General features: G+C 50.8%; 1 protein-coding gene across 2 annotated transcripts in view; it reads right to left on the bottom strand.

The window, feature by feature from the left end:
- The window catches only part of Kcnq4 (potassium voltage-gated channel subfamily Q member 4), a 51,390-nt gene that overhangs the window by 20,930 nt on the left and 8,329 nt on the right, over positions 1 to 22,131 (bottom strand). For both annotated transcript variants that reach the window (XM_021159917.3, XM_085839008.1), the window contains exons 2-3: positions 593 to 683; positions 79 to 205 (exon numbers count right to left, since the gene is read on the bottom strand). In XM_021159917.3, coding sequence (XP_021015576.1) covers positions 79 to 205; positions 593 to 683 — 218 coding nt within the window. The remainder of the gene's footprint in view (positions 1 to 78; positions 206 to 592; positions 684 to 22,131) is intronic.

Below are 22,131 nucleotides of genomic sequence, written 5' to 3'. Positions count from 1 at the left end.
ACCAGAGTCGGGGTCAAGGCTGGGATCAAAATGGCTCCTTGAGATTTGGAGTGAGGCAGAGTAGGGAAGGCTTTATACCGATGACACAGAAGGGTTTCCTGGCGAAGCGAAAGCGTCCCTGCCATCCTCTGTAGCGACAACAGCATCCGGCCGACCAGACACGGATTATATACTCCAAGCCAAAGACCACAATCATCACGAATTCCTGTGGGGAACCAGGACCCAGATCAGAGCCCAATCCTGAGTTAGGAAAACCAACACCTGGCTAGGTCCCTCTTATACCTGGAAAGCTCTGAGAGTGTTCCAGGAGGGAGGTTACCCTCTCTTTGTCCTCTAGGAAGAACAGAAGCCCAGGTTTGCCCTCATACACAAGCATCATAAGATGTTGGTGTTTTGTTTTGTTTTTTCTTCTCCCCGCCCTCAGTCTTACTGTCATTCTAGACTCTTAACCCTGGTTCAGTGGCATTGAGCATGGCTCTCGGTTGGTGGAAGGCCTTCTGTTGGTGAGGTTTGTTTCAGTTCGGGTGCAGAGTGCCTACACAGATGTTGTTCTCCCTTGAAGGAACGCCTATGGGGGATTCCCCGCACTCACCAAGATAAGGAGACACTCGTTGGCAAGTTCCTGGTGCTCCTGGATGGTGGACAGCACGGACAGCACCAGGCAGCTGAAGACTAGCAAAAATCTGCAATTGGAGAGTGACCAGGAAGGTTAGATGGCAGAGGGGAGGGCATGACTGAGGGATGCTGAGCTGACACCTCCCAAGCCCTCTCCAGAGGACCCTGGTGTGACTGGAGCTCAGCGAGGAGGAGGCTTCTCAGTTTTTTTCTGGGCTGGCAAGAGAACATAGAGGCTCAGTGTTTCCCCAGGCTCAGCCACCCACTCGCCTTGGCCCTGGGCTCCATTTTAAGGTCCCAAGGAAGTGTTCCAGCAGAGCTCAGAAGCTGCGGTCTCAACTGAAGAATAGGGACAGCTGCTCTGTCTCCATGTTTCTATGGAATTCATAATGAGTCAGCTACAGAAGAGAGGGGCTGGGAAGGCGGCTCAGCAGTGAGAGCACCCACAGCACAAGCATCCGAATCCCAAACACGCATGTAAAAAAGGCTGGGCACGACCACATGAGTCTATAACCCTAGTCTTGGGATCAAAGACAGGCAGCTCGCAGAAGCTCATGGGCCAGCCAGTCCATTCGGTTGAAACAGTGAGCTTTGGGACCATTGGAGGACCCTGTCTCAGGGCCATAAGGCAAACAGCAATATCATAGGGCACAAATGTTCTCCTCTGGCCTCCATGAGTACAGACACTCACACCGGTGACCACCACACACATGTGCACGTGCACTCAAGCACACACACACACACACCACCACCACCACCACCACCACCACCACCACCATCACTCCATAAATAAAAAGAAGGGGGACAGGGTAGGCAGGGAAGAAGCAACACAAGGAATAAAGGAAAAGAAAAGTGGAAACAGGCAGTGAGGAGCTGGAGACTAAGGCCTGAAACTACCCTATGGGCAGTGGGAAGGTACCAAGTGGCCCTTTAGGAAAGGAATGCTAGACCCTAAGCCATCCAACACTTTCCTTGTCAGTTACACATGGAGAAACAATGGCCCACAGCAGGAAATGGGTTTCACTTAAGGTTGCTGTGTATTTCCAGGGCTGACGGGAGGTTGGAGCCAGGAATCCTTTGGGGAGGCCTTATGCAGGTGTATACACTCAGGAGAGCTACAGACATGGCGAGGGGAGTGTGGACTCTTTGGAACAAGGTGTGCTAAGCACCCACCGACCCAGAAAACACCAGAAGTGATAGCTTCTTCCCTGGAAATGCATCACTCTGCACTGACCTGCCAGGCTTCCTGTGTGTTCTCAGAGCTTTACTGCTGAGATCCACCTGAGCCTCGCACACTGCCTGAGCTCCTTCACTGCCTGTTCCTCAGCCCTGTACAAACTCTATATGTTCCCCAGAACCTTTGAGTCCTTCCTACTCATGGCTCCCTCTTCAAACTCCCTTTCTGGAGCCTGCTTTCTTGTATGTGCCCCAGGGTTTGTTCTTTCTTTTGTTAATTTTTTTTTTTTTTGAGGCAGGGCCTTGCTGTGTAGCCCAGGCTAGCCTTGAACTCTAGCCTCCAGTCTCTGCCTCACAAGTTCTAGGATTACAAGTGTGCAACACCATGCCCAGCCCAACTCTCTTTCTACTTATCTTTATCTATGTTCAAGCATGTGTGCACATCTCATGTGGTGTGTGTGTGTGTGTGTGTGTGTGTGTATACACGTGCGTGCATGTGAATATGTGTGTACACCTAGGAAAAATCACTGATCTCTTCTGGCCAGCCTCCTTCTCTGTAAGGGCTGATGGACAGTTGAGAGTAGGGTTTAGCTGTGCCCTGGGCCACTTACATCTCCTTGGAGGTCAGCATCTGAGACTGCATCACAGGAAATGCCCCTGGATCAAGGAGGCAAGAAGCAGCTGCCGGTAAAGGGTTTCAGATGAATGACGGAGGCCTCTGCGGCCAGTTCCAGGCCAGAGCTGAGTCAGCAGAGACACGAGGCAAGCACAGAGGGAAACGTGGGCCCCACAGTCCTCAGATTCAGTCATTAACCACAGGACCAACAGCAGGAGGCTACCTGGAATGGGGGCTGCAGCCCACACAGGGTTGGTATTGCCTTTCTCAGCTGCCCAAGACCTCAGGCAGCGGTGGGTATACATGACTTTCTGATGAGCACTTCTGGAATTCTTTTCCTTTATTTTTTTTTCTTGCTACTTCAACAGTTACACAGGTATCAACTATCCACAGGAGACTCGAGTGAAAAGAGCTGATTGTGAAACCTCGAGTGTCATGTGATCCTGATGGTTAGGAAGAGATGTCCTTTATGTATGCAGGCAAGAGGAAGGGATTTGGCTTTTGTTTGTTTGTTTGTTTGTTTTTATCTGTGCTTCCTAAGATTCTGTTTAGAATGACTATGGATTGCTTACACAATAACAAGCTAATGTTCCTTCGTTTATTTATTTGTTTGGCAATGCTGGAGATTAAACCCAGGGCTTTCTAGGCGCGGGCTTAGTTATTCTGCTCCATACGTAGAGCCTATCTATGCCTTGTGGTGGCTTGAATGAGGTTGGCCCCCACAGGCTCATATATTTGAGTGCTTGGTTCCCAGTTGACAAAACTGTTTCGGAAGGATTAGGAGGGGTAGCCTTGTTGGAGGAGGTGTGTCACTAGAGGTGGCCTTTGAGTTTTAAAAGCCCAGGACACTTCCAATCCTACTTAGTCCATTTATCTCCCTCCCCGCTCCTCGCCTCCCCTCTCCCAACTCCACTCTGCCTACTGCCTGTGGATCAGGATTTAGTGCTCAGCTAGTTCTCCAGCACCATGCCTGCATACCTGCTTGCATGCTGCCATGCCCCTCTCCGTGATAAGGATGGATTAACTTTTGAAACTATAAGCAAACCCCCAGTTAAGTGCTCTCATTTATAAGAGTTGTCTTGGTCATGGTGTCTCTTCATAGCAGTAGAACAGTGACTAAGACAAGTCTCTAACATTTCAAAAGATTTATTTTATTTATAGTCTTGTATATGTGGGGTGACAGAGTATGTGCACATGAGTGCAGATGCATGTGGCTGCCAGAAGGGGGTGCTAGGTCCCCTGGAAAATGACTTATAGGTGGTCCTGAGTTGCCTTATTTAAGTGATGGAAGGTAAATTTGGGGTCTCTACTAGAGTAGTGTGTGTATAGGTATCTTGCTTGCAAGTATGTCTGCACACCATGTACATACAGTAGCAGAGGAGGGCAAAAGAAGATGTTGGTTCCTCTGGAACTGAAGTTACAGACAGTCACCAGTCACCACGTGGATGTTGGGACAGACGGAATGTGGGTCTTCTTAAACAGCAGAGCTCTTAACCACTGAGCCATCTTTGCAGCCCCATCCCCCTATCTTTTTTGAGACGGGTTCTTTGCTATATTAACAAGAGAGTCTCAAATGCCTGAGCTAAAGAGATCCTTCCATTGCACCTCTCAAGTGGATAGGGCTACAGGCACGCAACACTGTCTCCAACTTGTTTAAATAATTCTATGTGTGTGTGTGTGTGTGTGTGTGTGTGTGTGTGTGCACCATAGCAGGTGTGTGATCAGAGGACAACTTGCACGAATTGCTTCTTTTCCTCTATTATCTAGTTCCTGGGAATCAAACTCAACTTGTGAGGTTGATGGCAAGTACTTGTATTATTGTGCATGAGTGTTTGTGTGTGTGTGTGTGTGTGTGTGTGTGTGTGTGTGTGTGTGTGCCAGGCTTGATAGCAAGTACTTGTACCCACTGAGCCATCCCACTGGTTCCCACTATCACCAGTTATTAATATTTATTAATATTAAAATTAAAATAATTAATATTGTGTGTATATATTTGTTTGTTTATATAGGACTTCCCTGAACTGCTTAGACTCAAACTTGTGATCCTCCTGTCTCTGGACTAGTAAGGCTCATAGGCATGAGCTACTATGTCCAGCACCGCTAACATATTTTTTAATGCAGTTTTCTGAAAACTACAAACAAGAAACAAAAAAAGTATCCTGTTCAGTCCTGCCCCCAGCCCTTACTGTACTCACCTCTTTGCCTAGCGGGTGTGAAACTGTGGCAGGCTTTCCTGAGAGCCCAGCTCATGTCCACCTACCAGCTCAAAGTTTCTTCTTGGCTATCTGGTGGCCCCTGGAACCAAACATGTCCTAAGCTAGAATCCCAATGTGCCACAAGATCTCCTTTCCCTGGTAGCTCAGCGGTGGTAACTGGGTACTAAGGCCAGCCACCTGAGCCAGCTGTGATTCTGTCATCTTCTATTCACCACCTCCAGCTTGGATCAGACCAGATCTCTCCTCCTGGTCAAGCCCCACCATCTGCTCCCCCATCCCAGCTCCACACATCACCTACTCCCACACTACCTGCCTGCCCACCCCTGCATCTAATCCTCTCTGCTCTCTTGCTCACTGCTCACTCCGTGCACTTCCTGAGCCTGCCAGTAGCTCATCTAAGTATCTCCACTTACAGGCTTTCCTGGTTTGCTTGGTTGGTTGCTCCCTTGCTTACCTGGGTGCCTGCTCACACACCACTCCTTTGATGAGGCCTTTCCAGCATCCTCTCTCTAGAAGAGTGGCTTCATACACTATCCTTCCCTTTTCCTGACTGACAGATTTCATGGCACCGAGAAAACAACATCAAAACACCCTGTCCCTAAGCCAAAGGGCCCATTTTGAACCAACTGACGAATCTCCTAAAACTCAGCCCATCCATCCAGACTGAACAAACGTCTCAGCATCTTTCCTCAGTTGCCCCTATCCTTGACCAGCTCCACTGGGCAAACACTGATTACAAGTCCCTTGAATTGTCAGAGAGTAGCAATGTAAATGTATAGTCCCAGCAATTTTGAAGGCAGATGGATCACTACAAGTTAGAGGTCACCCTGATCTACATAGTAAGTTTCATGCCAGCTTGGGCTACATAGCAAGACTCTGTCTAAAGCAACAGCAAAACCCTGAACTTCACCTTCCCTTCCTTTCATCACTATCAGGGAAGGGAATTTCCTTATCCTGGGTCTTCAATTCATTTGAATGGATCTGTTAGCTCTGATGATGAACAACACCCTGTTCCTGGCACCTGAATAATTATTCCTATCTTCAAGATGAAGACATGAGACGCAGGACTGACACCTTTGCTTCAGATCCCACTCAGTGGCGGAGCTGGGGCTAGAACCTCTACAGCCTCTGGCCTCAAGGTTGCTTTGGCTGAATTCATCACACAAAGATGCTCTCGGAGAAACACAAGCTCAGATGTTTACAGCTTAGGAGACAGAGGAAGTCTGGGTGTGTCTGCCACACTGGCTTGTGACTTCATCATAGGACTGATAGGATTGCTCAAGGGTTGTCTCTGACCCTCTGGGGCCTCAGTTTCTCCAGCTAGGTGGTATTCTGGGGCTGGCTGGCCTGGGCCTTTTGTGATCTCCCTAGCAGAGCACCAGTCTAGAGGCTTCTTCCATGACATCTTTATGCACCCCATCTTGGCCAAGTGGGCCTGTGCACTCCCTTGGCCAACCAGGAGTTAGAGGTGTGGCAGATAGGGGCAGTATGTAGGCTAGCCAGGAGGTCTATAACAGTCTTTCCTGTCCCATATACCCTCCCCCATTCTGCAACTATCCCCCTACTCATGCAGGAAGATTAGAGAGGAAAGGGTAGATATTTGCTTAGATCCACAGCTATCAAATTACAGAGGACATCAGAACCTCTGGAAGGCTTGTCAATGGTGGCACATGCCTGTAATTCCAGCAGTCATGTGACGGAAGCAAAACTCAGAAACTCAAGGTCATCCTTGAGTACATGGAGACCTTGTCTTTTTTTTTTTTTTTTTTTTTTTTTAATGCTGATTTCTGGGTACTTCCTTGACAATGTCTGATTCATTAAGTTCAAGGTGGGAATGGAGCTCAGTTACTAACCAATGCAGGGTTTCATTTGTTTTTACTTTTGACAGGGTCTCACTGTGTACCCAGGCTAACCTAGGACTCAAGATCCCCCTCCTTCAACCTCCTCATTGCTAGGATGACAGGCTCGAGCTTCCACGCTTGACGCCAAATCAGCACCTTTAACACAATGGCAATCCCTGCTGTCTCCCCACTGCCTCAGATCACTACTAGAAACGGCCAGGGCTGGGGGGCTGTCAGGGAGGGAGGTGCTATGCCAGCATCAGCTTCACCACTAGTCTGTGCAAGCTCAAATTACAAGCATAAGTGCTCCAGGTGGCCCAGGGCTTCCCATTGGTACAACACAACACCAAATCCTTCCAACACACATTCTCCACAAAATCCCTACCACAGTTTCCCAAGCATACAAGTGAGGTGACAAGCCATGATAGTCTGTGAGTCCAGAAGTACACACATTAACAGGAGTTATGCTACGGAATAGAACTTACTTCTCAACAAAGCTGATATTTTTTTTTATTTTAAATTTATTTATTGATTATATGTAAGTACACTGTAGCTGTCTTCAGACACTCCAGAAGAGGGAGTCAGATCTCGTTACGGATGGTTGTGAGCCACCATGTGGTTGCTGGGATTTGAACTCTGGACCTTCGGAAGAGCAGTCGGGTGCTCTTACCCACTGAGCCATCTCACCAGCCCCCAAAGCTGATATTTAAAAAACAAGAGGGAGGGTGTTAGCTTTCCCAAAGTCACAATATAAAACTTGAGCCCAAGACCACCTGGACCACAAGGTCCAAGAATTTCTCTGGGCTTCAAGTTCCCTGCCAGACCACAGCACAAAGGTCAGGGACCCTGAATGGTCTCATCACTGACGGTTCCCATCAGCCTGGTGATTCTTCCGTAGTGGGATGGGAAGGGAGAAGATCAGCTCAGTTCTAGGTACCCTGGAAACACGCCCAGAGGGGATGTGTTCAGAGGATGGCAGGGGATCTCACAGTAGGAAGAAAAGAGATCGCCTCTAATTTCTCTGAACCACACTCACTTCAAAAACACTAATCTCATATACAGTCAGTTGAATTTAATAAATAATCTAGATTGCAAGACATGGCAACTGTAACAGTGGGGACCCAGCGGGAAAGCTGGTGACTGTCCTAAGGAGGTTGAGGCTGCTTCAAAAAGATGTCAGCTCAGCTAAAGTGGAGAGGTAACCAGCCAGGGCTGGGGTGACCCAGACAGAAGAAGCAGGGCATGCAAATATGTGGGTGTCTGTGGGAAGCCAGCCCAGAAGGTCCTTGACCCAGTGGGGGACACAGAGAAGGTCAGATCCATGAGAGCACCCTCTGATACTTGAACGTGATCCGAAAGGCAATGGGAGCCATTGGGGAGGGAGTTCAGAGAACAGAAATGTCAATGATGTTCCACTTGTGTTTCAGGATCAGACCATGGAATAGGACTGACATGCAGGCCAGACACTGACTAGGAGCTCCAGGATAACACATCTGAGAAATGATGGAGACCTGGACCAGGAAAGCAGCAGCAGAGAACAGAGAGAAGAGAATGGACTGGTGGCATCATACCAAGCGAAACTTAGGGACAGTGAGGATGAATGGCCACTCCATTTTGGGCAAGTACACTGGGCTGGTGAAACTGCCCAGTAATACATGAGAACTACAGTGAAGTTAGGGGAGGACTCAGTGTCACCCCAGCAGTGTGAAGGGAGAAGTCCTCTGTCCAGACCAAAAGAGCACATCCAGGGAGATGGAGAGGAAACAGAAGTCAAGAGAAGCAAGCGTGCGGATGATAGCAAGAAGTGGGGTGAGGCGGACTGGTGAGATGGCTCAGCGGTTAAGATCACTGACTGCTCTTCCGAAGGTCCTGAGTTCAAATCCCAGCAACTACATGATGGCTCACAACCAATCTGTACAGCTACAGTGTACTTACTCATATACATAAAATAAAATAAATAAATCTTAAAAAAAAAAAAAAGAAGGGAGGAGGGGAAGGGACGGTAGTATACAAGTCCTGACAGTGTCTATTGGATTTGGTAACATGTTGGTCCCTGGATCCGAACAGCCTCACAGGCAGGCAGAGAATGACCTGAGCTGGCCTGGTTGGAGAAAGAGCACATAGTAGGAGTGGATCCAGTGAGCCAGAACTGCAAAGGAGAAAGGCCAGGGAAGCTGGAGAAAGTTGGACACTGGAATCTCTCTCAAATGAGAGAGCAGGGGTGGGAGGAGCCAGGAGGACAGGGAGCTGAAGCCTGGACCATGGAGTAAGCTAAGGATGGATTCCCAGGCTGACAGGGTGAAGGGGAGAGAGGTAGGACCAGGTTCAGTTGGACCAGGCTGGGTCAAGAGAGGGACCTAAGCATGGACACCCAGGAACTCCGAGGAGGTGGGATTTTATGAGAGCTGAAGAGGCAGTTTGGTTTCTCTGTTTTTGTTTTTGTTTTTGTTTTTTTTCAGGTTTGATTATCCAGTGAGGACACAGCCTATGTGGGTGGAGTGAGGGGGTGCTTCCCTCACCACGTCAGACCCAGGCTCTTTGCCCTCTTTCCTCCAAGACCTCCTTCCATCCTTCCATCCTTCCAAGGTCCCACCCCCAGCCCGAGCCTTGCCTGTCAGTGCCCAGGACCTGCCTAACAGCCAGCTGGCTCCCTGATATTTGCCTCTGGCCCGGAGAGTATGACTCCTTTGCTCTCTAGACTAGGACCCACCCCCAAAGCAGGGCTGCTCTGTTTCCCTCAGCAGGGAGACCCTGGTGCCAGCAAGTCATGACTCAGCCAAGATTCCTGAAGGGCAGAGGTCATGACCCCTGTTTCCTGCCTACTGAAAGGTATGTCTTGAGCCCCAAACCAGAGCTGATGCTGAAGAAAGGACTTCAGTTAGACTTGCCAGGCACATCCCAACAAGGAGATGGGGGTGGGGCACAAAAAAGCCTAGAGGGTCCCACCGTCCTCTAAGGAGAAAGGACACTTACTTTTTTTTTGGGTTGGGGCGCTGATGGGGGCCGGCATTAAGCGGGCCTCAGAATGAGGCTCTTTCCAAGAATCCTCAAGGGCTGGGAGGAGAGTTTCCCCTGATCCAGCGATTCTAAATATGGCAGAGGGACTAAGAACACGTGACCCGGGGCCCCATACAAGGCTGCTGCTGGCAAGGCTGCATCTCTGGGCCAGAGGTCCATAGTGGGGCTCAGGGAGGGGATGAGGTCTTAAAGGAGCCTTAGTTTCCCTGTCTGTAACACAAAGGAGAGACAATCCAATAATGGCTAAGGTTCCTTCGGCTTTATGACTGTCCAGCAGGGCAGTGGGAGGGAGAGACTTAGCTCAGTTCTACTTTCTCCAAGGATCTCCCTGGAGAGACAGCAGCTGCCAGCACATAGTGCAAACTATGAAAAAAAAATGTCTCCTATTGGAGGACCAATTAGAAAACACATTCCCTTTAGCTGGACATGTTGCAAAAACTTGACCCCTTGAGCTGGCTCCATTAGAAACTAGAATTGCTTGCTGTGGGCTGACCCACCCCTAGCCACTGGAACCCTCTCAGCCCAGCAGGGCACCTCATGGAAAGGCCCTGGATGATTCCATGTTCCTTCCTGGCTGGAGTTTGAACCAAGAAGGGTCCACCAGCTGGGCATGATGGCACATGCTTTAATCCAGGACTTAAGAGGTCGAGGCAGGAGGGATCTGGAACTCAAGGCCAGTTACATAAACCAGTCCAAAGACAGTTTGAAACACATGAGACCCTGTCTCCAAAAACCAAAACCGTGTGTGTGTGTACTTACAACTGAAGTTGGGCAGAGCCGACAGGATTCTTGTTTTTTAGGGTGTTTGTGGGAGGGTTTGCACATGAGTGCATGTGCCCACTCAGGTCCGCATGAGCATAGGTCAAAGTTCATTTCAAATGTCCTACTATGTCACTCTCCACCTTAATCCCTTGAAACAGGGTCTCTCACTGACCCTAGAGCTCACCATCTCTCAGCTAGGTGGGCTGCCAGCAGGCCCCTAGAGTCCCTCTCATCTCTGCCCCCATCCCCAGCACTGGGGTCACAGGCACATGTGGTCTTGCCCACTTTTCTGTGCTGGTGCTGGGGATCCAGCTTAGGTCCTCATGTTTGTGCAGCAAGCATTCCTACTCACAGAACCATCTCACCAGCCCCCGATCAGCTTCTCTCTCCACAGGGAACCATGAACCAGGGAGGTAAGGGAGAGATGTACAGAGAGCAGTGTTGATGGCCCTGAAGTCCACCTCCCCTTCTCTAGTTCATGAATCCCAGATGTGCTCCTGGCTATAAAGACTCTGCAACATCCCCTTTTCTTACTGTTCTCCACCTCCTATGCCAGTCTTTCTTGAGCCAGATCCTCTAAAACACACAGCATGGAAAACAGTGTCTACTGGACAAGGCACTTGAGTGCTGTGGTTTACGTGTGGTCATCCCCAAAGGGTTCATGGTGCTAAGCTTGATCCCCGGTGTGGCAATAATATGAGATGGAGCCTGATGGGAGGTTGTTAGATCATTGAAGGTGTAACCTCAGAGGCATTAGCATAGATCTCCTTGAACTGTCTTTGGCTTCCTATCCTACCATGTGATCACACACACACACTCACACACACAAGATTGTGATATTATCACCCATGAGGGTCTTCACTAGACCTGAGCTAATGCTATTACCACTCCCTTAAACTTCCAGAATTATGAGTTAAACACAGCCCTTTTTTAAAAAATGAAGCACCTAGCCTCAAGTATATTGTTATCGTAACAGAAAATAGGCTAATAATTTAATGGATAGCCTCATCTTTTCCCAGTTGGGCCAGCCTCCAAACCTCTGCTTGCTCTCTCTGCTCCTACCAGTCAGACTGCCTTCTGCAGCGTTTAAGGGAGTTGCATGATATGTCAACACAAGCCGGTGATGGAACAAGCAGGAAACGGCTGTCTATCAGTGGGGCTAGCAGGGCAACACCGACTTCTCTAATAGCTAGCTGCTACGGCCTAGTGAAGGGGAACTAAGGGCTGGAATGCAAGTTGCCCAGATTTGAGAAACGTATGCAAGATGGCCAGAAGAAACTCTCCCTTGGCCCCACTAAACAATTCAATGTGTGTTTCGTTGGCTCGGCTTCACAAGCTGGGCTTCACACAAGATTTTACTTGCACCAAGATCTCTGCTGCTTTGCTTTTGTTTCTTTAATGTGAAATCCACTGACTTGTGACTCCGGTTCAAGTGTGGTGGCAAGGAAGGTCCTGGCACAGCACTCTGTTAGCGCTCTCTGCTGCACCACCGTAGCACCCAGGGCTTTGCTTGTTCTCCACACCATTTGTGTTCTGCCTGTCCATCTTTGCATGTGTGTGCCCCCCCTAATCTGGCTGGTTAGGTGGGACGCACCTCATACTCCCTTGACCCTCCACCCCATCTCTTTGCTAACTTCCATGGTGGAATGAAAAGCTCTGTTGTAACAACTGCCACCACAACTCCAGAGGTCTGTCCTTTTTACTGTGCGTGTCCTGTGCCTGACTCAAACAGATACTGGTTAAGTTTCCTGAGGAAAAAAAAAATACCCCTCCTCCCTAGCACATTGGCAAGCCTGACTCCATTTACCTCAACACTCCCTGAAGCAGGAGAGATTGGGAGGAAATGAATGACAGCCCAGAACCACAAAGTATTTATTCACTCACCATTCATTCATTCAGTGACCATTTACTAAAGACTTCACCAGAGCCAAGCACAAAGTCACACAATAGCCCCGCCTTCAGCGAGCTTATGTTCTCGGTAGAAGGAGATGATAAATGAGTCACCAAATGATGATGGAGAAAAATTAAGGGACAAAAAGGACACAGAGACCCAGTGTGGGAGTGGGCAGGCCATGGGAGGTGGCATCTGAGCATAGTGGAAGAAGTAGAGAACCACGCAAGCGTCTGAGCAGAGGGGAAAGGCAGTGCAGAAGGCCTGAGCCAGAGGGCAGGCACCTGCTGTGTTCCAGCTGCTCAGGGAAGACATGGGATAAGGAAGAGAGGGAAGGAGGTGGAAGTGGACATGAGGTAGCCGAGGATGTGATCCTTCACTCCCAGGAGAGACACAGGACATGAGCAGGAGCAGCGTGGACCAGGGAAGAAGAAGAACATTAGCCCCACCGTGAGCTGGGAAAATGATGGTACAATCCTAGCAGGACACTCCCATGACTTGCTCAAGAGATTAGATCTGGGCTAATTTCTGGCACTAAAGATCCCTTTAAAATCTACCAATCTTCTCATTTCTAGATGGGGAAACTGAGTCCGAGAAGGAGGCCTGCCTCCCTGTGCTCATAACTAGATCACACTCGGTACTGGGCCTGGCCTTGAATGTCTCAGTCCTGAGGGTGATGACAGCAGAAGTAAGACTCAGCACCCGCTCTCCCCCCACCTCCCAAGCCTTTCAAACAGCCAAAGGACCAGGATGGAATCGGCTTTGGCCCTTTCTGCATGTGACCTGGGTGGCCCTGTGTTCGAGGATTTCCCAGTTCCCCAGCTACTTGAGCCTGAGAGGGGTCAGGGTCACCTCTAAGGAGCCTTCTGTTCTCTTAATCAGCAGACTTGTGCTGAGGAGGAAGGGGGATTTTAGTCCCAGCCACTTGGTTTTCAGTACTTTCAGAGAGCGAGAGCGAGCAAACTGGCAAGAGCTGACAGGGTGGAACAGGAGCTTTGGGGGAGGGGGCAGGGCCCCCTGGGGAGCTCAGGTGCCAAACCTGATCCCAGCCTGGGAATTCTGCTGGCTCAGCCACTGAGGACCCCACCCAGAGTGAGGTTTGTGGGTCTGAATAAGCAAAGCAGTATGCAAACTGGCAGGCCACACCTGGAGCATCTGAGTGCCCCCTTAGGAACGCCAAAACCAGAACCCGCCCTGGCTGAAGCTAATGAACCCTGCAAGCTGGACAAGACTTGTGGGCTCAAGCTGGGAGCTGGGGTGTTCCATAGCCCCAGTTAAGGTGGGAGCCGGGAGGTTATCTGCAGATACCCTCTCCGTTTCTTCAGCTTGTTAGGGGAGGGCTGTCCAGCCAATAATTCCAGCAGACCAGAGTCCTCCAAAAGGCAAAATCCTGCCTGTTGGTTCTAAGAAGTATAAGGATTGGGGGCACCGGAGGGCATAGCACGGGGGCAAAAGCAGCACCAGGACTTAGATGGGCAGGTTCTCTACCCTTTCTTGGCCAGCTGCCTGTGTATCCCTCTGCAGGAGCCAGGACCAAGAGCCATATTTTTGGCTGGTCTAGCTGGCTACTCTGGCTTCCGGGACAGGAAGTGAGATTCTGGACAGCTTCTAGAGCTGCCGTTGCGTGTTCTCTAGGAAGTCAGTGAGTGAGTGAGTAAGTGAGTGCCCTGGAGTCATCCAGAAGAGGGTTTTTTTTTTTTAAAATTTACTTTATTTGCATGCAGAATCTTCTGCCTCTAGAACTCTCCCATTTCTGAATAATGGCTTCAAGGAGGAGTCAGAGTAGATCAAACAGAACTTCATTAGCCCCAGGGCCCTGCAGATCAGAGAGAAAGGGGGACAACAACATACATCTCTGGTTCTGCTGCCCTGTCTTCTGTTGATAGACCCCACTCTTATCCCAGCCAGAATAAGCTTGAATTCAGCTCTGCGTTGGCTGGTGGACCTATGGCACATCATCTACCCCTCTCTAGGACTCAGTTTCCCCTTCTCTCTAACAGGATCAGTGATCCCGGATGCTGCAGCCTGGAGGAAAGGGTCTTCTGGCATGAAGCCTGAGCAAAGCTTGGGTTCACCTGGGGACACAGAAGGCTGACACCAGGCGGCTCCTCGGGAGAGGAAAATGTTCTTAGGGGAAGCTCCTTAGGGACCCCCTCTCCCGGCGCAGCCTTCGGCCCAGGCCGGCTTTCTACCACAAGGAACGGCTTTCTACCTGTTCTAAGGTGCGAGCCACCAGACCCCAGATCCCGGCCTGGGCGAGGCATAGTGGAAGGGGCGTGGTTTGTGGGCGGGGCAGTATGGGGCGGGGCTTTGCCTTTGCAAACTTCAGGAGCAGCGGCTCCTGTTACCTCCCCGCGGCCTCCCCGCCCGGCCGGCTTATTTTTCGTTTCCAAATTAACAATTGAAAACGCTGCGGCCTGAAAGGCGAGCAGCGGGCCAAGCGGAAAGTGTGAAGGTGCTGCCGCGTCACCGAGGCCGGGGGCTGAGAGAGTGCATTCAACACCCCAACCGATCGCCCACCCAAGAAGGCCGACAGAGCGAGGGAAGAGGGGAAGAACGACGGAGTCTTGGCCTGTTGTACCCTTCCTAGTGCTGCTCTGGCCAGGGTCGCAGGACCCAGTTCTCAGGGTCGGGATGATGCCAGCCCCTGCGAGGACGAAGGGGGGAAAGAGGAGAGCGCGCTAGGGCTAGGTTTCCACTCACAGGCTGAGTGCCCAGGCAGGGCAGCAGGTGCCAGGCAGCACCTCATAGCACCGTCCTTAAAGGCTCCTAGTGTCAGGGAGTTTCACGTGTGACCTCAAGCAAGTCATTTCAGCTTGCCAAGACTCGATGTCCTCATCTGGAAAATGGAGAGAAAATAAGCACCTGCCAAATAGATAAAGAAGGCTGGCTCACAGAGAAACCTTTGTATAGCAGCTATTTTCTGTGTTGTCAGTGATGCGGTAGTACTGAGTCCTAGAAACCCCTCTTCCTCCCACCATAGCCAAAGGTGCTGATCACCCTCCTCGGGGTCTTCTTGGAGACCCCTGAGGCCAGGAAGATCCTGGTAAGGGGCTCAAAGACTAAGTGAGTGGGAAGATCTGGGCTCCTCCTACAAAGAGGGGTGGCGCCAGGCCCACATCATGAATATCCTTGTTGCCCAGTGTATGAGGGGTAATAGATAGACTCTTTGTTCCTTGGCACCTAGGCACAGGGGATAAACACTAGAGACAGGTTTTATAGCCCTCCTACCCCTGTAGTGCAAGCTCTGTGAATTAAGAAACTTCATCCTTTTCAAGGTCTTTCTTCAACACCCAGGACAAGACTGATACAATGTAGGTTCCCAATGAATACCTACTGAGTGAGGGAATGAATAAATGAATGAATACGCAGGCCAGTAAGCCTGGGAAAGCCTCTAGTGGCCCCTCTGTAAAGGGAGCAGGGAGTTAGGATGAGTGTTCCCTCCTATCCAGAAACCCAAGGCAAATGGCATGGCAGGAGTGGGGAACAGATAGAGGAAGACAGAGAAGAGAGACAGCATTCTCAGGAGGCAGAATAAAGATAATCTATCTCCTGTCCCTCTCCCCCAACCACTACTCCTGGCCAGCCTAGGACTCAGCCTGGTCTCTCTATTGGGTTCTTCATGACCTCTTAGGAGTCAGGTCTGGCCCCACACCCAGTCTACTTGGAATCCAGTGTGAGTGGGTCCCAAGTCAGTCTCACAGCCTCAGTCCACTTCCCACAGTGATTTCTATGCTCTCTCCCATGCTCGGAAGCCCTTTGCACCCCCAAGCATCCCTGTTCAACTTTGGGAAGAAGTACCCCTCCAGCCACTTAGGGTTTCAAGCCCTAGCTGGGCAGCCTCAGAAACCTTTGTCACTGTCTTCTCTGTCTGGTCTGTGCCATGTCCAGCTGTCCCTCCCTCTGCCCCACTCCACTGACATTCATTTTCTAAAGCAGCCCAGTCTTGATCCTTCAAGCCCACCAGGCTGGTCTAAGTGGATGCCAAGGCTTGAACCCTGGTGACTTGGGATGTTGCCAGCTTTGTGAAACCTGAGGGTTCTGGAGAAAGTTGTCTTGGGGTTACTTCAAGAAGCCTGGGCCGAGGGAGGGAGGGCCAATACCCAAACACCTCTGATGCTGGCAGGGCAGGGAAAGAGTTCAAATGGAGACCCACATATGGGAAGTCTAAATATTTAAAAGTTTAAATCAAGTTAACAAGCTGTTAAGTAAAATGAGTTCTGTTCTTTCTGGCACGTCTGCCTTCATAATGATCTGGACAACCACGGTTGAATTTCAATTCTGGGACTCTTGAGTCTTGTGGCAGAATATGGCGGGGTGGGACAGCCAGGCCCTGTGACCTTGTGATCCTTAGCCCGTGGCATAGCCCCGTTCTCGTCCCCTACTGGGCCTATCCTATCTGCCTCTGCTTTTGCTCACTGTGAGTTAGCAGTCCCTGGTTTCTCACCCTGATTGCCTGGAAGGAGAACCACATGCAGGTTTCAAGTCTGTATTCAGGGCTCCATAGGAAGAGTGGACAGGATCCTAGCTAGCCTCTACCCTGACCTCCGCCCAAACCAGCCCTGCTTTGACCTGAGTCAGGGTCCTATTGGAGAAGCAGGTCTACTACTTCAAATGGGCTGAAAAGCTCTCATCTAAGCCTTCCCCTGTTGAAGGCAGCGGGGAGTAAAGTCCGGGGGAACCACAGCAACACAACAGGCATACCAAACCCAGGGCACATCCCAGCTACACCCAGCCCTGGGAGCACGTTTCTGATCGACAAGACCCAGGACTGCCTGAACAAGAAGCCATCAACAGTGTGTATGGTGCAAGAGTGAGCTAGCATCTAGGACCTTGACATGGACTTCAACTCTGATTGCCCAGCTCAGGGATGGATTCAAGAGCCAGACCAGGCTCCAGAGAAGCAAGGGAGCCCTGGTATAAATAACAGTGGGGGGCCGGGATGTTTGGGCCCATCTCCCAGGCGACGGCTGTGTTTACTGCCCAGCGAGGGGGAGGGAACCCACACATTTGCCTCCTTGACTTGTAGCCAAATTTCTCCAGGAAGGGGTGGCCCAGGATTAGCCCCAAACACTCCAACTTTACACCCCAACCAAAGGATCATCTGTTTGACATAGGCCTTAAACCTCTCTGCCATTGCTGCCCTCCTCTGTCTCCAAATGCTGCAGAGTGCACCTCTATCCACCCCCAGTACACCAGCATTTCTCCACCCAAGGCCCACTCCTGCTCAAAGACTGGAAGGGTGGGGAGCACGAGAAGGACACAGAGGACCATGGGCAGAGAGCTGGGCGTGTGCCAGCATCTAGCTGGGGCCACTGGGCACAGGGCAGAGACAAACCTCTCCCACGGCCCCAGCCAAGACAGGGGGAGGGCTGCAGCCCCCAGATTAGGAGCGTGCAAATCCCTTTCCCCAGCCTACAGGTTCATCCCATGCCTGTCATGTGAGAGCATTAGTTGGCCAAACCCATCATGGGGAGGGCTGGCAGGTGACCTCTTGATTACGCCCTGGCAGTCACACAGACCAAGGGAAAGACCATTGATGCAGGAGGGCAAGTGGGAAGGCCCTTCCCATGGGGAAGCAGCTGCATCAAGGCTGGGCTGGGCGTGGAGTTGACGCAGAGTTCCAGCTAGCAGGTCAGCCCAGCCTAACACTTGTACATACACACACACACACACACACACACACACACACACACACAGAGAGAGAGAGAGAGAGAGAGAGAGAGAGAGAGAGAGAACACTCTGCTCAGCTGTCTAATGGGTCTTGCCTGGGACAGCAGCTAATTTGTGCTCAAAACTGGGGCAGTGTGCCTATCCCAGCTAAATACATGGACATGCACACATGTATGTGCTTATGTGTAAAGGTCAGCCTCGGAGTCACACCTAGCTCTCTGCTGGGGCCCTCCCTGCCTGGCTCATGCTCCCCACCCTTCCAGTCTTTGAGCAGTAGGTCTTGGGTAGGGAAATGCTGGAGTACTTGGGGTGAATAGAGGTGCACTCTACAGCATTTGGGGTGAAGGGGAGGGCAGGTCTAGAGAGGCTAGAGCCTCCGGAGCCATCTGCCTTATTTTTTATACAAGGTCTCTCTCACTGGGGTGTAGGGCCCACTGATTGGGCAAGGCCTGCAGGACGTCTCAGGGTTTTGCCTCTACAATGCTGGGATTACAAATTGTACTGACACGGGCTTTTTAACCCATGTGCTGGGGATCAAACTTGGATCTTCATGCTTGGGTGGAACTCACTTTATTGACCAGGCTATCACCTCAGACAGACAGACACACACACACACTTTTTTTTTTTTTTTCAGTACTAAGAACCAAATACAGGACCCTAAGCAAATGTTCTACCATTGAGCTACATTTCTTTCCCAGGCTCAGTATGAAATGGCGTGAGTAACATTTCCTCCAGGAGGTACTACCATGAGGATTTCTGTCACAAGGATTCAGGGAGATTATTCAAACCCACAATAACTAATGTCCACACTGGGCCAGGTGTGCTGTGAAGTACTCTGTGGACCAGCACGTGGGAGAGGGGAGTGCCTTTCCAGCACAAAGGCAAGGCTCAGAGGGTGTGACAGCTCCCTAAGACCAAGCTGTGGTCTGGGCTCAACTGCTGATGTAGGTTAGTCTCTGCCCAGTTCAGAGCCTTGGCCTCTTCATCAATAGTGTGGCAGGGTTGGGAAGTCTAATGAGACTGGTGATTTCTAAACCCTGTTGAGCTGTTGACAGGAGGGAGAGAGGAGCTGGGCCTTTCCTCTTTCTCCAGACCTCCGTCACTGTCTCCGTCAATCCTTGCACAATCTCATGGGGCTGTTCAGAATCACTACTCTGGGGACACCTGCAGACCCCAATCCCACCCCCTCTGGCCCTTTCCAACCAGCCTTTCAACCTGTTTTCACTCTCCCTGTTTCCAAGCACCCCCCCAGCTCTGCTTGCTGCCTCTCCCAGGGCAGTTTGCATACATGCCTGGAGCTTTCCCTACAGGCAAAGTTCCCAGGGCTGCAGGCCAGGTTGGGACAGCCAGGTCCAGGGCAGAGTTAGGAGAAGCTGTGGAAGGGTGTTCTGGGATGTGGGTCTTGGGGTAAGCAGAGGAAGAACAAGCCGATTGGGACGGCATCCTGGGGTTCCTTTCAGAGTCCTTCCTCCATCAAGGTTCCGCTCAGTCCCACAAAGGCATTTCTAACTGCTCAGTCAACTTGGGTTGGGACTACACTTGACCACTCTCTGCTAGGATCCCACAAGATCTGCGGTACCTAAAGACTTATCATGCAGTGGAGAAACCCATCCATGTCCCCCACCCCACCCCCACCCCTAGGGAACAGGGCTCGGGTCTTGACTCACTGCTCTGTCCTCAGTTTCCCGTTTAGGGTGCACCCCCAGGGACTGCCAGTGAAGTTTGCTGAATGAGAGCAGAACAAAGGGCAAGGAATGAGTCCCGCATAGTAGGACGAGGTAGGAGCAGTGTCTTGAACTTGATGGTTGAAGTGCTGTTTAGGACGGTCTCCCCGAGCAACAGGTGCTGAGGATGAAGAAGGCTCACAAGGCTGCAGCCTCCAAAGCTGGACACCAGGGTTTGGGTCTTGGCCCAGCTACTACCATCCAAGCATGAGACTTAACTAACTTGGGCCTCAGCCTCATCGGAAAAAACGGGCCCACTGGCAGGATTCACATCACAGGGCTGTGGAGAGGCAAGTTCCCAGAGCAGCGTCTGTCTGGCTTTTGGTAAGCACTCAATAAACACTCGCTATTATTATCTTTACTGTTACTGAGAGCTGGAATAGGGGGAGGAGCCTGGGGAAGGGAGGTGCGGCTGGTTACCACCCAGCAGGCAAGCCTCCCTTCCCACTGCAAGCCTGACCTGCAGCAGCTGTGCGCAAGGTTCCCTCCCACCCAGATACTGCAGCACAGGCTCCCTGAACACTCGGACTCTCTAGACACTGTCTGGGCTGAATCTAGAAAATTCTAGTTCTCCAGATACTCCTTCCTGCCTCTTCCTCTTGTCAATGACAAGGGCTTGTGCTTAACCAGCAAGCTGCAGCTTCCATTTCTGAACAACTGGCACAATGACTTATCTACCTTATAGGGATCTTGGTGGGGATTCATGGAGTACTGTGTGGAACCCAGTTAGCACAATTCTGGTTACAGATGGGGTGAAGATCTTGTTACTAAATACGGGCTCTGAGTGTTCTTAGGACCTCAGCCCGGTGCATCTATGAGCTTTGGCCCCAGGCTTCCCAAGAAAGGCATTGCCATGCTGGCTAACCTGTTCTAACAGGGCCAAGCTGTTCCTCCATGGCTGAATGTCAGAGCTCAAACTAGAGTCAGCAAGAGGGACACAGGTGAGGGCTCCAGGGCTCCAGGGAAGTGGGAGCCTAGAATGGGAAGATAAAAATAAGAAAACCAGCACACAGCCCTGTTCTTCAGAACACTTCCTAACTCACCAAAACTTCAACTAGCAGACGGCCCAAGAGGTGGGCAGGATGCAACTGGAGTTCTAGGGTGGGCAGAGACTTAGTGAGAATGGGCCTGCCTGGTATTACACAGGAAGCAAAGGCAGGAGCATGCCTGGCTTGGAAACTCCTGGTTCAGTGCTCCTGATTTGGGCTAGCCCAACTCCTCAGGTCAGTCTTGAGAAACAGTCTAGGGTGAGAGGGGACAGGACCTGAGGCTCCTCTGTCCCCCAATAATCCTTCCAGCTGCCAGGTCTCTTCCAACTCCTACAGCCCTATTGGTCGGGAGCCAGGACAGGGCCCCAGCTCTTGGGGATTTCATGTTTCGGTTGAATTTCCAAAAGTACTTCAGGGACTGCATATAAGGTTTTCAACTTTTTATTTTGCCAAAGTAAGGACATTTGTAAAAAATCCTCGCCTCATCACTTCACACATGAAAGCACATAGTCTCAGACTTCGTGACAGTCTTCGAAATGGACCGCATTCAGCTCAAAGAAAAAGTCACCACGATGTCCTTATTTTCCTCAGTGTTTCCCTTGGCCACTGAAAACACCCCAGGCTCTCTGCTCATGCATCTGAGAAGCACTTGGAGCTTGAGGGTCTCACATATGTGGGTTCAAATCCCAGCTCTGCAACAGACTGGCTGCATGACTTGGTTTGCCTCCTTGTCCTGTCAGCAGAATGCGAACAATAGCAGTGCTAGTCACAGGGACGGGAAGAACAGCTGTATGTGCAGAGCAGTTGATCAGGAGGCATGGAGGGTTCCTGCCCCTATCTGCTCTGCCTACAGCTCTAAAGGATAGGGGTTCCCTGCATAGCTCAGTGACCAAGGGCTCTATAGAACCTGTTGCAAAGGGACCAGGAAAGCTTGCCTTAAACCTTCACCCTAGCTATTCCTGCCCATCAGAGCTCTGCACTCAGGATATGGGCAGAGAGAGAGATTCCAGCACTTGGAGGTCTAAGGAATCCTTTCTCTACTTCTCTCCAGCAGGTAAAACCCTCCTCCTCTTAAAAGCTGGCCACCGCCACTCTCTCATGCCTGGATAGCAACTTTCCCGAATGTGAGCCATGCACAGTGCTCGCCCTTCCCTAACCAGGTCTGACAGAACATTGAGAAAGAAATAAGAATAATACATGGGGCAGAAGGTAAAATTCAGGATCTCCAGCAGAGGCTGAAGTAGAGTGGGCAGAGAGTGCTTCCGAGATCCGAGAAGAGCCGATGTTCAAACAGGGCTTTGAAGGATCAATCGGAGTGGGTGTGACAGAGATGTATGTGACCAGCCTAAGAAAAAGCACACCAAGCACTTAGCTGCGCATAGTGGGTTGTTTCCAAGAGGGGGCACAAAGGGTGCCTGTAGGAAGAGCTTCCTGGGGTTTGGAGGTAGGAAAGCCACTGGATCCAGGAAGGAGGACCAGTTTGGAGGGATGAGTTTGGGTATTCACTACCTGGGTACTATTGGGAGTCCAGAGATAAAACCTCGGAAGGGAAACTTTCCTCAAAAAGATCACATAATGTCACAGGATTGTGAGCCCACCATGAAACTGTG

This window comes from Mus caroli, unplaced genomic scaffold (genome assembly GCF_978045245.1).
Source record: "Mus caroli unplaced genomic scaffold, Mus_caroli_1 scaffold_6, whole genome shotgun sequence".
In the NCBI taxonomy this organism is placed as follows: domain Eukaryota; kingdom Metazoa; phylum Chordata; class Mammalia; order Rodentia; family Muridae; genus Mus; species Mus caroli.
This window is presented reverse-complemented; position numbering and strand designations above follow the sequence as displayed.